At 41.7% G+C, this 16,668-nt stretch overlaps 1 protein-coding gene across 1 annotated transcript in view; it reads right to left on the bottom strand.

Annotated features, from left to right (window-relative positions):
- Positions 1-16,668, bottom strand: part of tmem145 (transmembrane protein 145) — a 47,835-nt gene that overhangs the window by 5,748 nt on the left and 25,419 nt on the right. Inside the window, exons 6-11 of the mRNA XM_086154006.1 lie at positions 9,080-9,164; positions 8,631-8,702; positions 5,206-5,274; positions 4,694-4,774; positions 4,379-4,457; positions 599-692 (exon numbers count right to left, since the gene is read on the bottom strand). Of these exons, the coding sequence (XP_086010132.1) occupies positions 599-692; positions 4,379-4,457; positions 4,694-4,774; positions 5,206-5,274; positions 8,631-8,702; positions 9,080-9,164 (480 nt within the window). The remainder of the gene's footprint in view (positions 1-598; positions 693-4,378; positions 4,458-4,693; positions 4,775-5,205; positions 5,275-8,630; positions 8,703-9,079; positions 9,165-16,668) is intronic.

The raw sequence follows: 16,668 nt of genomic DNA, 5'->3' as shown, positions 1-16,668 counted from the left end.
AACATTAGGTTAGAATAAATATGTGGGTAAAACATCTATTTGTTTCGAGGCATTGCCAACATTAAGTACATTAATATGTTGTGACTCAAGGGACGCGCTGTCATTGCTGAGGCTTAATATAAGGACGCTTGCCATCTAAACTGCAATGTAATCTATGCTAAAAGTCTGTATAATAATCTAGTTATTAACAGGCATAACATTCTTATTGATGACCGGATCAATACGGTGAGGGGAAAAAAAAAACATCATTAGAATTAAAATTAATCAGACTTCATCACATTTAGCCTTTATTTTCATCTTCTTTTGACGGTGAGTTGTGCTTTACAAATAATCGATTTGTTAACCTGATAGCTTCTCTATGTAGTAGCTGCTAAACACTTTGTCGAGCCCATTAATAAGTATCGGGTTACTTAGCAGTATTATTCGAGTATTAATCGACCGTCAAATTGGTAGGTAGATTTTTTTTTTTTAAGCATCTTTTATCAGTTTTCCATCACTGAAAGCAAATCCGGGGGGTTTAAAGGTGCAGGATTTGTGCTCAGTTCCGAGTAGCATCCAGGAAAACACGGTGCAGAAAACAACACAATAGATCCCATACCTCTGCTTCATAGATGAAGAGGGTGATGTAGGTGATCGTGTAGACGGTCATGTAGATGCTCAACTTGACCGACCCGCTGTGGCTGATCCGCGCCCTAATGCAAGAAAGTTGTTAGAAGCACTCGGCAATTATCATAAAAAAGGAAAAGGACGAAGGATAACGGACACGGCAACGCGCAAATAAACAAAGAAAAGGCCGCACACGATAAGAAGGCAGTTTCAGATGCAAAGCGCGCGGTCGACAAGCGCTTAACTTTCATCTGCATTTCAAACAATGTATCCCCGCCCTCCTGCGCATATGGAGCCATTCATCGCCGCCTGTCAGCGTCGACAAATCAAAGGGTGTCGTAAATTCGACTCCGCGCTGTCAACGTGTCACTTATCGAACATGAATGGCTTTTTGAGCTCGGCCGTCAGGCCCGGTATTCGACTTTCAAAAAGGGTTCGGTAAATTGGAGAGATCACAGAGCCCCCTCGGACCATAGGGAGGGTGTCAAAGCTCTTTTTTTTTTTTCTTTTCACAAAAACAGTTTGGCATGAAAAACATCCGCTGAGCCCTGGAGCCGGACGGATCCCAGAACTTCGAGAAGGCGCTTGGATTTTTTGAATTAACGCGGCTGTTGACTCGGACCTTTTTAATTTAACAGTTGAGAAGCTGTTTAGTCGAAAAGCAAACAAAAAGTCCTATCGCGCATGGGGGTGGACGAGGGGTTGGGAAATGACCACAGGTGAAAGTTAGGCAGTTTGAAAATCCGGGGACATGAAATTGCTAAATTAATGAGATGCATCTAACGATTCGGATGGAGCAGTAAAGTCCCGGAGAATGGGAGGGTAAGGAATCCGTCGGGTCGATTATCCATACAAGGTCTAGAGGCAATTTAAGGGGCAAAGGATTAGGATGAGAAGAGGACATTTGAAATGTAGAATTATTGCAGATATCATCCAGTTCTAAATGAACAGATGATGAGGTCATAGGTAGGTTAGAAAACAATAATTAAGAAAAAAATATCAACAGTACACAAAAACCAACAGATGTCTAAGATTTCACAAACTATTTGAGTCTGCTATTGAGTATTTGGAGAAAAAAAACACTCAAAATTTAAATATTAATTTCAATGAATAGATTGAAAGTTTCCTGGAAAAAGTGTTCAGTTACATCATCCTGTGTATTGGAAAGTTTCTTCAAAAAATCATCAATGGAAAATTAGTGACAAATTTATGAAAGTCAAGGTATTAAACATTATTTGGGCATTTTTTTGAGAAAAAAAAATTATGTCAATGATTACTTCATATCAGTAGATGTGAAAACGATAAGAATATATTGATATATAAAAAAATGATATCCCTTTATATTTACAAATTGGAATTTGAAAGGAATAAACCTAAAAATCAGCAAAACATTAGCGATAAGTCATGACAGAAAATTAAGTTGATTTTGAAAAAATGCAAGAGATTATATCAAATATGAGCAAAAAATAATTATACTGATAAGTGTTCATATAAGCGTGTGTTTTCATTTATTGAAGGAATATAAATAAGAGAGAAGATTAATTCATTATCTATACCACTTATCCCGGGGTCGTGGAGGGGGGGCTGAGGCCTGTCCCAGAAAGGAGATTGTTTTAGATTTATCAGTTGATAAATAATCAGAATTACAAAACGATATTGATAAAAGAATGTGCGTATTAAAAACAAATCTCTTTAATCAATGATATATAAACAAGGTGTTGTTACAATCCTGCAAATGAGAAAGGACTTACCAACAAAAAAACATTTAACAGCAAAAAAGTAAACACGTATTAAATAGAGAGGCATTTCATTAAAAATAAACTCTCACTTCATTGTATGTTAAATGAAACACCTTTTTTGTCGCAGGAAGGCAGATGCCTGTTTGAGTGCTGCAGTGGCAATCGAGACGTCCCGTCTTTTGGTAGATAGCTTAGCACGATGAACTGCAGCCAATGCGACTGTAGTCAACAGCATCAAATGCTAAAAACCTTTTCCACTCCGCAGTTACAGCGCCACTCGGCTCAACTCGGTTTGCGCGGTTCGGGCTCAAAATAGGTTTCAAACCTTTCTTTTTGAGAGCGGCCTAATAGTCAGGCTCGGCTAGACCCTCATTTCTTTAATTCCTCCCACCCTTTCTATCTTGTCCACATCCATGTCCCTTCAGCAGTTCATGCTGGTGACCCTGGGCTCTCTCATTTCCCAGGTTCCCAGAGACCGCGGCTTGATCTTCAACAGTCCAGCCACCATTATTTTTTTATGAAGATTAATGCTATTATTGTATCATGTAACCAGAAAGATGGAACTGTCAGCGCTACTGATTAGTATTAAATCATTTATGCCTGTCCCTCCCAGGCCTGGTACCCTGTCTGTAGCTATCATACTCTTGCTTCTCCATCCTTCTCCCTTTGCTCTGAAAGAAGGTCCCCCACATTAAGCTTGGATCTGTCCAAGGTTTCTGCTCAAAAGACCATCGTCTCCAAGTACTTGCCCATGGTGGGATGTTGGGTTTCTACAAATCATTTAAGAGCTCTACTCTACTCTACTGCTCTAGGCGGAAAGTGTCACGAGACAACTCTGTTGTGATATGGCGCTAAATAAGTAAACCCTGACTTGACTTTTCCATTACTTCATATTACCGTCTCATTCTGGGCGATGTCATCGTAGTATGGCGGCGCTAAACTGCGGTGACGTCATTTCGCGCACGTCGCTAAACACGCATGGATTTAATGATGCACTCGCTGCGAGGTAAGCCACAGAAGTCTGCGGGGGACGGGGGGGGAGATAAAGCAGCAGTCGTGCTAACATGTAGCTTTCTGGCAGGTTTGATTCTTGCGATGAGCGTGTAGCTGCCAATCAGTTGACATTGCATCTTCGCATCGGCTTGGCTCGCTTGAAACCTCACCAGAGCACGTACAACAAAGTACCCGGTACCAGGTCCTATGCACTGATGGAAATTAAAAAAGAATGAAGTCTAGTCAAGTCGAGTCCTTACGGTACTGTGTACAGCAATTAGGCTACGAGCGCTGCCAAACACCTCAAAAGGTTCTTCCACTCCGAGGCTACAAACAGTATACTTGCACGACCGAATCCCAACTTCATGTCGTGAAATATTGAGAAGACTCTGGGAATTTACAAATTCACCAGATACAACCAGAAGTACTTTCCTGAGGAAGAGCAAGGAGGAGCGATTGCTTATCTACCTCAATCAGAGGGCATTATTGTAAAAACAAAAGCTTGAAGGGGTTTTTAATCACATTAAAAAAAGGCAAAATAACCCAAAACTAACAATATTGCAAGGCTGATTTTTACAGTTCCAATTTTTTAATAGCAGTGATCAACCAAACTTAACAATTTTCGTCAAAGGCAAGCTAATCGTCCCATAGGCTTCCATGCATTGTGCTAAGCTAACTAGCTGGCTTTCCAGCTCCTCCTGTTAAGCATATTTTCCCCCGAAAAGTGAGCTTCCTCCCTTTGAAACTGCAGCTACACGAGACTTTCAAAATGTTATCAGAGCAAAAAAAATATCAAATGGTATTTGAATAAATCATTTTGCACAGGTTATGACATTTCCAAAAAAACTATCCACGCACATTGCAAATGCGTCATGAAATGACGCATCTCATGATCAAGTGATTTGGCAGCGACACCGAATAAACTTCAGGCCCCCGTGTTACTCCAGAAATGCAAAGCGCACTGGCCTGAGGGTAAATTTGGGATAAAAGATAAATATAACATATACATTTAATGATAAATGCTATAAAAATGATCTCACCTGGTTACAGTGAACCCTTTGCCCAGCAATATGAGCATCAACAGGAACACCAAGAAACTGACGGAGAAGAGTAATTTCCCTGGAGAGAGAGAGAGAGACAGAAAGTAAGAGAGGGGGGGGTAATTAGGTTGTGGTTTCTGAATCCGTAATATCAGAAGGAAAGGATAAAATCAGGTCACTGCAAGCACACACACACACACGCACACACACTGGAACCAGCCATTCTTCACATCCATCATAATCCACTCACTCATTCTGCTCAGGCAGAGCCGGTGTCAGTCAGTCCGCAGTGACCGGCGCGAAAGACAGACTCACCGAGTATTTTCAGGCTGCCATTGCCGACGCCGTCTCTGGCGTAAAGGCCCCAGTAGACGCAGTGGAACAACAGGCTGAGCACTGCCGAGAGGAGCAGACGCGGGGATAATATGTGAAAGTAAGAGAAATTGAAATGAGAGAAAGAAGGGACATATTCTTTCCTTCTCTTCTTTTTTTTTCTGCCACGGGGTAAAGTGGAACAAAGGAGACAGGTGGATAATAACAAGCGCGGTGGGAGAGAAATAGGATGGCGGGGTTAAAAAAGACAGAGAGAGATAAAGAGGAGGAGAGGGTGAGCGAGTTTGCAAGAGGGCAGGGGTTGGTGGGGGGGCATTAATCAGTAACAGGATGTGGTATCAACCGTGGCTGTTTCCAGGAGTTCTTATAATAAGGCAGATAAAATCTCAGCTCTTGAAATGTGGATCGAGGCGGGAGATGCTCGCGGCAGCAGGCCCGGTCGCCGCACGTGCACAGAGCGTGCGCGTGCTTGCATGCTCGAGACAGAAACTCACCCTCGACACCGGCCGCGGTCATGAACATTTTGTAGGTTGTGTGGAGAAGCTGTCTTCCCTTCAAATTGTCTGCGGCGGGAAAAAGGGGGAGAGAAACCACAATAAGGGGATGGAGGTCTGTGTATGTGTGTGTGTGTGTGTGTGTGTGTGTGTGTGTGTGTGTGTGTGTGTGTTGGGAGATAAAAAACATGGAGATATGCTAACAGATGGTGAAGCAGAGTGAGAGCAAAGAAGAGAATCACAAGGGAAGGTGCCAGATAGATGGAGGAGCCGCCATTAGTATGCATATTCTCTGTTCTTCACGGCTATTCACACTTCCAACTAGAAATATTTTAAGCTTTTTTTTTTTTTTTTTCAAACCATAACATATTTATATTTAAAAAAAGCAGTGTTCTAAAGACCAGACTTAGTCAGTCAGCTAAGTCTCTGGTGACTTAGGAGTTACCTTGAAGCGAAAATGATAATTCCATCCTCTTAATGGCATCGTTTTTTGAATGTTGATTTCTATCATTTTCGTAGTTTCAAAAATAAAAAGAAAAGGAGAAAAAAAAATAAATAATTGCTTGTGACAAACTGACATAACATCATTTGAATCACCTTCATGACATCCATGGCAACCGTGACCCCTCTGAGGTGGTGCAGGGTATCAAAGGTTTAAATAAGTTTTAAATAAAAACATAAGAAAGTAAATAAATAAATAAAGTTGTTTTTTTTTTTAATTGCTATGAGAAGCTCTTACCTTTATTATTTATTAATCTTCTTTTTTTTTTCTTTTTTTTTTTTCTAATAGACAAACTCCTAAAATGATTCATTCATGAACTGGATTATTAAGTAAAACTGTTTTAAAATAGATAGATAGATAGATAGATAGATAGATAGATAGATAGATAGATAGATAGATAGATAGATAGATAGATAGATAGATAGATAGATAGATAGATAGATAGATAGATAGATAGATAGATAGATAGATAGATAGATAGATAGATAGATCGCGACTGTATGCACTACAAGGATTCATAAGGATTTATTCTACTTAATTTACTAATCAAATTTGAAAATACTGCACAGATTTTTGATGAAGCCTAAAGAGAAAGCTCAGCCTCTTCTGAGATCTTGCTCTTCTGAATACTTCAGGACGGCTTACTGACTCTCCAACAGTCCAGATAAAAATAAAACCTGACAGGATCTCTGAACATAATATCCATTCAGATTCAAATCCAACCTGCAGCGATTCATAGAAAAATGTGCATTACTTTAAAACAGGTATTTGGTTTCCTGAAACTCCCAACCCCTGTTTAAATGCAGTCATATATTTGGATATTGGGCGATGACTGTTATCAAGATAGGCCTGAAAAGACCAAAAAGAAAGGAACGTTTTTTTAGGAGGTATAATAGTATCTCTGATGCTGGAATTGGTCGTACTTTAGCTCATCTAGCAATGCATGACAAATATCCAGTAAATATACCATTAGTAACGAGTAACAAGGCTGTGAGCAAAAAAACAACACTCTGTAATGAATCCCTGGCAAAAGAAACAACTGAATCAATATTCAGACATTTTTTTCTAACTATACAGAGAACTGACATATTAACTAAAATATGGAATATAACCCTTTTTAATAAGACAAACAAAAAAGCATTGTTTATTTAGGAAACACAGTAAGAACAGATGAGTACAGGGTCTCATTATATATTGATCTTATTGTTTTATGAATTTGTATTTATTAAGTATTTTAATGTTTAAATGATTCTGTGTAATGTAGCATGACTTTTCAAAAGGGATCTTTGGTTGAATTACTAAGCCTTTAGTACACTCCAGTCACTGCGCTATATAACACCATAACAAAACTACAACACTGCACACTAAGCTCTTCTAAAGTGCATTTTACAATCCAAAAGTGCACGAAACCCCAACAGATGTACTGTACCTTATCCAAAATGAACCAAACCAAACATACTGTACCCAAAACTGTATTTAATTGACTGCACTACACAACATTACTACTCGACTATAATACAAAACAATAATGAAATACAACCGTCCCTATCCGTACAATGGCAAGCTTTACTAAATTACAACACACAAATCAATGCTAAATCACACCATACCATATGTCAGGAAAAGTCACTTTTCTACTAAACTATACAACACTTTGCAACTCTGCAATACACTATATAATTTAATCTTTATTAATTCCCCGTGGGGAAATTCCTCCTCTGCATTTAACCCATCATGGATGAACCATGAGCAGTTGGCTGGCGTCCACCAGCGCCAGGGGAGCAATGTTTTGCTCAACAACGCTTCGACACACAAGAAGGAGCCAGGAATCGAACAGGGAATGCAGTCTATCTCCTCGGAAATATATATAATAATAAATATAATAATATATGACACGATACTGGGTGACACTACACTCCACCCTGCTATACAGTACTATGCTATACTATGCTATGCTATCATATGCAATACTATACTATGCTATACTATATATACTTGTATATTGAATACTAATACTATGTATTATTATATACAATACTGCTGATTTAAACAAGATGATACCAAGTGTTTTAGTGGATAAAATGATATGTCAACTTAAGGAGTTGAAGGAATCGATTGAAAACATCAACTGTACCAGAAAATAAAAACGACCTGAGATACAATCCACCGAGTGAAAGTGAAGGACTAAAACAGCGCAAAACAAACAAAAAAAAGAAAACAAAAAAACAAAAAAAAAACAATTACAATTCGCTCTGACTTGGAAGACGAGGACAGAAATGATTTCTGCCAATAAAATAAGAAGTAGCTCAGAGAGGCTTGTGTTTCGCCTTTACTTGCACACGACACCCTGGCTTAGCTGCTTATGATGATGAAATTAAATTGATATTGAGCTTGAAAATGAGCAGGCGGCTTTAAAACCAGAGTTAATTGAGAAATAACGATTTTTTTTTTTTTTTTTTCTGTCCCGCAGATGCACCAGCCCTTTCGCAGTCCGGGCACATTGTATATGGCTGCTCACTTGACCGAACATGAAGCGAGCAGGAAGCGAATCTCCCCTTGCAGCCCTTGCTCTCAGCGGTCGCCGTAATCTGAGCCGCGATCTCGGAACGACAAACTCGCTTCGCCGACCTTAAGGCTGCCGACGGCTTCCTCCGCGAAACGGGTCAGCGTTGCACGAAAAAAGTCGAGCTCCCTCTCAGCACCCTCTCACCCTTTCTTTCTATTCTGTGGTGAAAACTCCACCGGCTCCGCCGTCACTTTGCAGCGGCAGAGACACGAGAACTCACTCCTCTCCCATCAAGAAAACATGTCGATTTTTATAATAGAAAAGGGCGCTTAATGACTGCGGCGGAATAATGTGTCGTCCTGGCGGCGGGGGAGGGAGAGGGAGCTAAAAAAGGAGCGGAAAAACGAGGGTACTCACAGGCGAAGTAGCAGGAGAGCAAGAACACGATGGAGAAGATGACCAGGAAGGTGATGTCCGTCTCCAGGATTCCTGGGTGGTGGAGGTGCGGGGAGGTAAACGGGGGGGGGGGGGGGGGGGGGGGGGGGGGGGGGGGGGTAGCGGTGGGATAAAATGGAAAGATTATGTACAGCGACGGCAGGAGGGACGGACCGGAAGAGGGCGCGACAGAGAGGATCGGACGAACACGACCCGAGACACGGATGTAGGAACAATTCATTTGGAAGCTACCAGGCCATCTTTCTCGTGTCATCTCGTCCTCTCGGTTCATCTATCACCATTAATTCGTTCAGCCGTCCCTTCATTATTGTAATTTGTTCAGTTCAGTGTGCTTTATTGGCCGTGCTAAGTGGTGCCGGCTTGTGCCATCGGCAATTCATCCCGTAATTCCTCCGCGTAATCACTCTCACCGAACTCGTCCGCCGAGAAATGCTGCGTCCAGAAAGACTGGCCGTTGGTCAGTTTCATCTCGTACTCCAGCTGCAAGCCATCGCCCTGCGAGCGGAGAGAGAAAGAGAGAGCGGGTGACATTACAAATGTATATTTGGTGCTGAGCAAGCAATCTCCCTTTCTCCTTTAGAATTATTCCTCCCCTGTTTTTGGTCTCCCAGGGCTCGCAAGCTCGCAAAGAAACTCAAAAAACCGTCCGACTGGATATTGAGTAGTTTGAGATTACTCTTCGCGGCCATTTCTCACGCACTTTGTTATTTGTTTGACGTTTTATCGGAAATTCTTCCCATTAGAATAGGAATGGATTGGAGTGTCTGGTGTCTTATGAGAATCCGCCATCCGTGCTAAATTCCCATTGATGCCGAAATCTCTCCTGCATGTTGATGGCCTTTAATGGCAAAAACCAGCAGGTTCTTTTTGGGCAAATAATATTATGTTTTATGTCTTAAATTGAAATCTGCAGGGGCTTATGGGCAGAACGCGGTGTGTGATATTACAGATGCAAAGTCAATTATGGGAGAAGTTGTTAAATTAATTTATGAGTGAAAGCAGTGTTGAGAGGAAAATAGCTACCATTTATAGGTGGGGTACGCACAATAAACCGACTAAATTAATTCATTAATGGGGAAAAAAGGGTAAAGTCAAATAATAAAAAATCTTTAATATGGTCATGAAAAATAAAACAGGGATTAAAACTAGTCATACTGACTAAAAGAGAAACCACACAATCACGTGATTAAAAAAAAAAAGCAAATATCGGGATTATTAGTTTTGCAACTGACTGCAGAAACAGTTTAAAAAGGAACAGGTTTGAATGAGCCATCTGTCCGTCGAACTCTTGCCAAAACCAGCCGGGAGAAAGAGGAAATATATTTCCTAATGAGAAATACTTTTTTCTTTTCCCCCCCCCTTTTTCACTCGGCATGCGGATTGGCTGGCTGGAGACGATTTGATTCTAGTACAAACTATGGCTTTACTAATGAAGCTGGACGTCGGAGGAGCCAGGTGTTGCTACCAGTGTAGCATCGCTGGTTCGGTCCAAAAAAGATCCTCCAAGAACCAGAGAGAAGCAGCTTCCATCCAGTGCCTTTATTTCAAATTCCGTAAAAATGATCCGCTGATTAAAAATTCGGAGGAGCTGCAAGATTAAAATTGATCATTAAAGTTGCCGTAAGGGAAACTTTCATGGACAAGAAGAAACTTCACCTAAATGTCCCTTAATGTAACACAAATTACCCTTCATTTTTTGCATCGCGGGGAATATTTTCCTAGAAAAAAAAAAAAAAAAGAAAGATGCCCGGATCTAGTTTTATGACGATTCCTTCGCATTAAATGACAAGTCGAATGCTGGCTGGATATTTCCGGCAAATCCAGACTTCCTCGCTCAGCGAAGCGTGGCCAACTGTCTCTGGGTTTGCAGCAACCGACCGTCACTGCAGAGTCAGGACTCGCGATATCTAAATCTTACCGAACCGTTGTTTTGCCTAAAATGAACCCAGCGGTGAACAAAATCCAGAGATTTGGTTGAGTACGCTTCGATGGGCTGAGAAAACCGAGACCGTGGTCCTGAAAGTGCCGTACCTTCTCCAGAAGCGGCCCGATATGTTGTCCCACGGTGTCATTAAGCGTGTGTTTGCTATTCTACCGCCCCTCTGCGATGAAAAGGCAAATATATTACACATTTGATCAAAGATTCCTGCCGCCGCCGACTGCGGGTGCGGGTACGCGTTTCGAAGCGCTGATTCACGACTCCTCCTATCATGCGGGTAAACCGCCCAACTTGTCTCGTGACACGTTTTCACGGCGTTGTTCGAGCATTTCGGAGATTGCACGAGAAAACCCCGCATTTCTTCCTGACTTCCCCTGTCATGCGAGAGTAAGCGCGCGATAATTGTGCCATATTGTAATTCACGAAGAAGAAGAAAACAGATAGCTGGATTTGGTGGTAGCAACCGTTTCTTTAACACAAATTCTCTAATGTATAATCACTGATAAGCAGCGACACAACTATAATTTATTTATTACTCCCGACAAAATGATGTACTATTCTTTATTATATTATTAAATGCAATAGATTGCAATGCAAAGGATGAGGAGGATGGCGGGGAAGCCAAAATGAAACGGGATGGCGGTCCGAAGCTAACGCTAACAGGTCGGCAGAGGGGAACGAGACGGAGTGAGAGACTACGGCCTCGGACGGGTTGACAATCGGAGCACGGGGAGCTAATTTCACACTCAAAGCTCGGAGCCGGCGGATTCGGCGGCGGGGCAGCGGCGCGAGCACAAGACGGACGAGCGAGGGAGGACTTTGATTTCATTTGGCAGCCCGAAACTCCATCTCACTCTCTATATCAAAACGGCAAAGAAGCACAGAGTGTGTACTGCCACAAAATCAATACAGACACAAAGAGCGAGGAGACAGAGATGAAGAGAGTGATAGATGTACAGAGAGAAGAGGTTGAAAAAACAGCGGGAAATAAGCAGGGATGACTGAAAAGGAGTAAAAGGCGGAGGAGGGAGGGGACGGACGGGAAACGGGGGAATCGATAGGGAGTCCCCGAAAGAGGCCGAGGTTCATTTAGCAGCTTCAGGTGTGAAAGGCGTCCTTGAACTGGATTTGCTCCGCCGACTCCGAAGGTCAGATACGGTGCGTTTCGAGTAAATTTCCAAGGATTTTCACGGCCCGCTGTGAGTTGATGAAAGCTTGGCGGAAAAGAAGAAAATGACAAGAAGCTGCCACCTTTTTTTTTTTTTTTTTTGTTACAGGTATATAACACAATATGGGTTTCTGGTGAAAATATGTTGAACCCCCCCAAACACAAACACAACCTTATCCAAATTAGTTTCCTCCCTCCCCTTTTCTGAAATATAAATGCAACTTTGAATTGAACGAGTAGGTTTAAAAAAAAAAAAACGTTTCACCTAAAATTGACTATTTTCATTTTGAGTTCATCTATTGTGAATCTGTGAACCTGACATTAAGAGTCATTTTTTACAAATTTCAAGTTGTAGGGCGATTTTTCACGTTTCTGGTGACTTTAAGTAACATTGGGCAACTTTAACAAAATGAATGCTCTTTTAATGCATGTCTGGCTCCTTTTTAGGGATTTTCATTGGCAATATTTTTCAATTTTTACAGATATTCAGCGACAAATTCACTTTATAAAGTATCTTTCATAGCTTTTACATTGACTCAAGTAATTTCGCTGTGGAAAAGAAATGTTTATATTCTGTGTGGACCGTCAAATTATGCATTAAAATTTGTGGAATATTAGTTATTTTCCCTCTACTGTTATTGATGGTCAGGCCTCACCGATGAGACGATTACAATCGTTGTGGGATCACTGTGGGATATGTTTAGGTTTCCTGGTTTATCCTGTCAAACCGTTACGTACGCGGTATTGCCAGAAGTGTTCGGATGAGATTTTATGTCCTGTACATTTACGAGGTTTTGAGGGACGAGCAAAGAGAGACGGTGGAGAAGGGAAAGAGTGAAAAGGGGGTTCCATCAGAGCAATGGGGTTCCACGGACCAGCCCAGCGACGTTTGGTCGCAGCAGAGAAACCGGTTTCATTTCAGCTTTTCCGACCTTTTTTCTCACCAATTTAATAATTAATTCATTGGCTAGATTGCTTGCTTCTCACATGCTCATTATTTCATGAATTTAAATTCACGCCAAAGAAAAACGGTGCAAACCAGAGGAGAAAATATCATCTAAAAAGCACAGAAATTCTACAATTTGGTGCCGTGACTCAGATTCTCAGGGGAGAATTTCTACAAATTGAATAAAGAAGAAAAGAAAATAATAATAATAATAATAAAAAAGTTTCGAATCTGTACTCATCAATTCAAACCAGGGATTCACCCAAACAAGTAACTACTAACCAGCTGCATCATGTATGAAATATGACTCCTGCCTCTCTCCAAGATCCAGCAAATTTGCACTTCTTCAAAAGCCTCTCGACAAACTCTTCCCCTTCCTCCGCATGATCTGTGTCAGCGCTAACTGTTTCTCGCGCTGAGAGGCGAGAGCGCTCCCCGCTGCGACAGAGTCTGTTCTCCTTCGCAGCTGTTTTTTTTATTTGGCTTTTGCAAAGCTTGCAGGAAGGTGACAGTGACGGCTTGAAAAAGGAGGGACAAACGATACCCCCTAATCCTCGCGAAACATAAAAAGATGGTAAATCTGCTCTTTTAAAGGATCTCAATATATCGCCACATGCATTTGTAAATATTTGCCTTTTTTAGCTTGCAGAGCTTCCACAGTTTACCCTGCCTCTCACCCAATGACATCTGAGATAAGCTCTAGTCTCGCTGCAGTATCGATAATGAATGAATGACGTAACCCGGGTTGAAACCGCCGACTGAGTATCACGCTCCTTACAAGTACATTAGCTGAAATGACCAGCAACATTCTGCAGGCTTTTCCAATGCAATCCTACACACACACACACACACACATGCAAATATGTTTGAATTTTGCTTAGTGCTCTGTTAACAAAATGTTGAAACAAGGAAGGAAGTTTGTGTAACGCTCGCAATTAACAAATGAACCGCGAGGTATTGGTCCGTTTCCAATATTAAGCCTCGCAGCCAAAATGATTAAAAACATCTCCAAAACAAAAGGCCTCCATCCTTTTGTGTCTGAACTACAGCTATTTATTGATCCAAGCATCAAATGACAGAAAAATGATCAGTATTTCTTCTGCTGACTTGAATGAGTAAATCACATTGAAGTCAAATTAACTTTAAGTTTACACTGAAAAACTTGATATACAGTGGCATAAAATTGAATATAGAAATGTATCATTTTAAAATTATTCTATGATCAGGGTGGCTTATAAAACTTCTTTTTTATACTGATGACCGCTTCATATTCCAGGACGGCTGTTCTGTTCTGAACGTTTTAAAGCATGTCATCCTGCAAACACAAACACCTTGTTAATGCTTTGCTTTCACCTCAATTGTGGTTCTCAGAATTCCACGTATGTGCAAAAGTGTGTCTGGACTAGCACTTAGTAACCTGTTAGCACTTAGTTTGTTCATCATCTAAAAAAATGTTCACGTATTGAGGCATTTTACATTCAGAAATTTGGTTTGTAGAACAATTTGTTCGGGGCGATGTTTGTTTGTAACCGAGGAATCGCAGTAAACCCAGTTATAGAAGTTTTAGCGGTGCAAAAAGGGTGTCTATCAGCTAAGTGAATTACAGCAAATGTATTTTGTGTCCGTTTTTTTTTTCATACAGTTGATGTAAGAGTATAAAAAGGGAAGCCTAAATGAGAATCCTGGGTTGCACTGATTATTTGGTCCCAACTGCTCTCCCTTATTTATTTAAATGGTCATCTTCTTCGCGCAGAGCGGAGAAAAATATATCCTGACACGTATTCAGGATTTTCTGTCCCTTTTTGGCATCCCATCTCAGCCCCCAGATTCTATTCTGCGTCGTACCATGAAGTCACTGTTAGCCAATAATGCCCCCTTGAACCTAATTAAGAAGTGTTTTTTGTTTATGCCGAAATGCTTCCTCTTTTCCTTTTGGCTTTTCCCTTCCCTTCTGTATCCTCTTCTCTCACACCAACTAATATCATGTCCTTTCACTACATCCGTAAATCTTCTCTTCGGTCTTCCTCTCGGCCTCCTGCCTGGCAGCGCCAACCTCAGCATCCTTCTGCCAATATATTCACTATCCCTCCTCCGTGCATGACCGAACCATTTCAGTCTGACCTCTCCGACCTTATTTCCAAACCATCTAGCATGTTCGGTCCCTGTGATAGACTCATTTCCTGATCCTATTCATCTTCATTACGCCCACAGTGAACCTCAACGTGTTCATCTCTGCTTCCTGTCTTTTCTTCACTGCCACTGTCCCCAAACCATACAGCATCGCCGGTCTCACTGGTGTCTTGTTCACCTTTCCTTTCATTTTGGACGCTACTCTTTTATCCCACAGTACTCCCGACACTTGTCTCCGGCCATTCTAACCTGCTTGAACCTTCAACTTGAACTCTCACAGCTAACATACATGTCCTGCACCAGTCTAACATACCTCTGCCGCCCCAGACTTTGACAGACGTTACCGTAGTTCCTCTCAGGAACCTATTGTGTGCTTTTTCTGGATCTACAAAAGCACAATTCATCTTGCTTTGACCTTCTCTGTACTTCCCTTTCGGCATTCTTAAAGCAAATACTGCATCTTTAGAACTGTTTTCGGGCATAAAACCATACTGATGCTCAGTGTAGTTTCCATGACTTTTCATTGTATGGCTCATCAACTTTATTCCTCCATAGTTATTGCAATTCTGCACACCTCCCTTATTCTCAAAAATGGGCAGCGTCACATTTCTTCTCCATTCCTCAACTGTCCCGTCGCTCTCTAAGATCTAAACTCCACCACTGCCTCTCCTAGACACTTCCATACCTCCACAGGTACATCATCAGAACCGACTGCCGTTCCACTCTTCATCGTCTTCGGCGTCCTCATTGTCCTCCTCTCTTCACATTTACTAATCTCTGCTACTTCCTGGTCCACAGTAATCTTCCCAATTGATCATCTCTTCAAAGTGCTCTTTCTATCTTCCAATCTCTCATCTGGCACCTGTCTGTACATTTCCCTCTCTATTCTTAATCACCCGAACCTTCTGCACATCCTTCCCATCTCAACTCCCCGTTTTGCCAACCTGTATAAGTCATTCTCTCCCTCTTTACTTTCCAACCTAGCAAATAAGTCATCGTACACCCTTTGTTTGGCCTTTGCCGCCTCTGCCGTCACCTTGTGCTGCATCACCCTGGACTGCTGTCTGCTCTCTTTGGTACCCTCAGTGTCCCACTAGTTCTTTGCTCGCCTCTTTCTCTGTATACACTCCTGCACCTCCTCATTCCACCACCGAGTCACCTTATCTACTTTCCTTAGCGAAGACACACCAAGTATTCTCCTACCCGTCTCCCTGATCACATTAGCTATAGTGTCATCCAGTCATCTGGAAGTTGTCTCTTATCACCCAGAGTCTTTCTCAACTCCTCTGTGAAAGCCAACACTCCTCCATTTTCAGCTCCTACCACTGTATCCTCTGCTCTGCCATTGTTCTTTTCAGCTTCCTTGTCACCAGATTCGTCATACGAACCAACATTCTATGCTGCCAGGCTACACTCTCACCTACCACTACGTCGCAGTAACCACCTCGTCGACACGGGATCGAGTCTACCCATGTTCTCCTACCTCAACTCTTGTAAGTTACCCTATATTACTGTCTTTTCTGGAAAAAAGTATTCAGTACAGCCATTTCTATCCTTTATCCTTTTTGCAAAGTCTACCATCACCTGTCCCTCTGTGTTCCTATCCTGGATATCACACCTGTCCACACGTCTTCATCACCTCTACTGCCTGCACCAAAATTGAAGTCATCACCAATTACCACTCTCTCACCTCTGGGGATATTATATCTACATCACTTCAACCCAACTCACTCCTGAATTTCTCCTTCTCTTCTAAATCACATCCATCTGTAGGTCGTAGCCGCGAATAACATTTAACATCACACCCTTTAATTTC

This window comes from Fistularia commersonii, chromosome 10, assembly GCF_037954325.1.
Source record: "Fistularia commersonii isolate RoL2024-O1a breed Wild chromosome 10, RoL_Fcom_v1.0, whole genome shotgun sequence".
NCBI lineage: Eukaryota > Metazoa > Chordata > Actinopteri > Syngnathiformes > Fistulariidae > Fistularia > Fistularia commersonii.
This window is presented reverse-complemented; position numbering and strand designations above follow the sequence as displayed.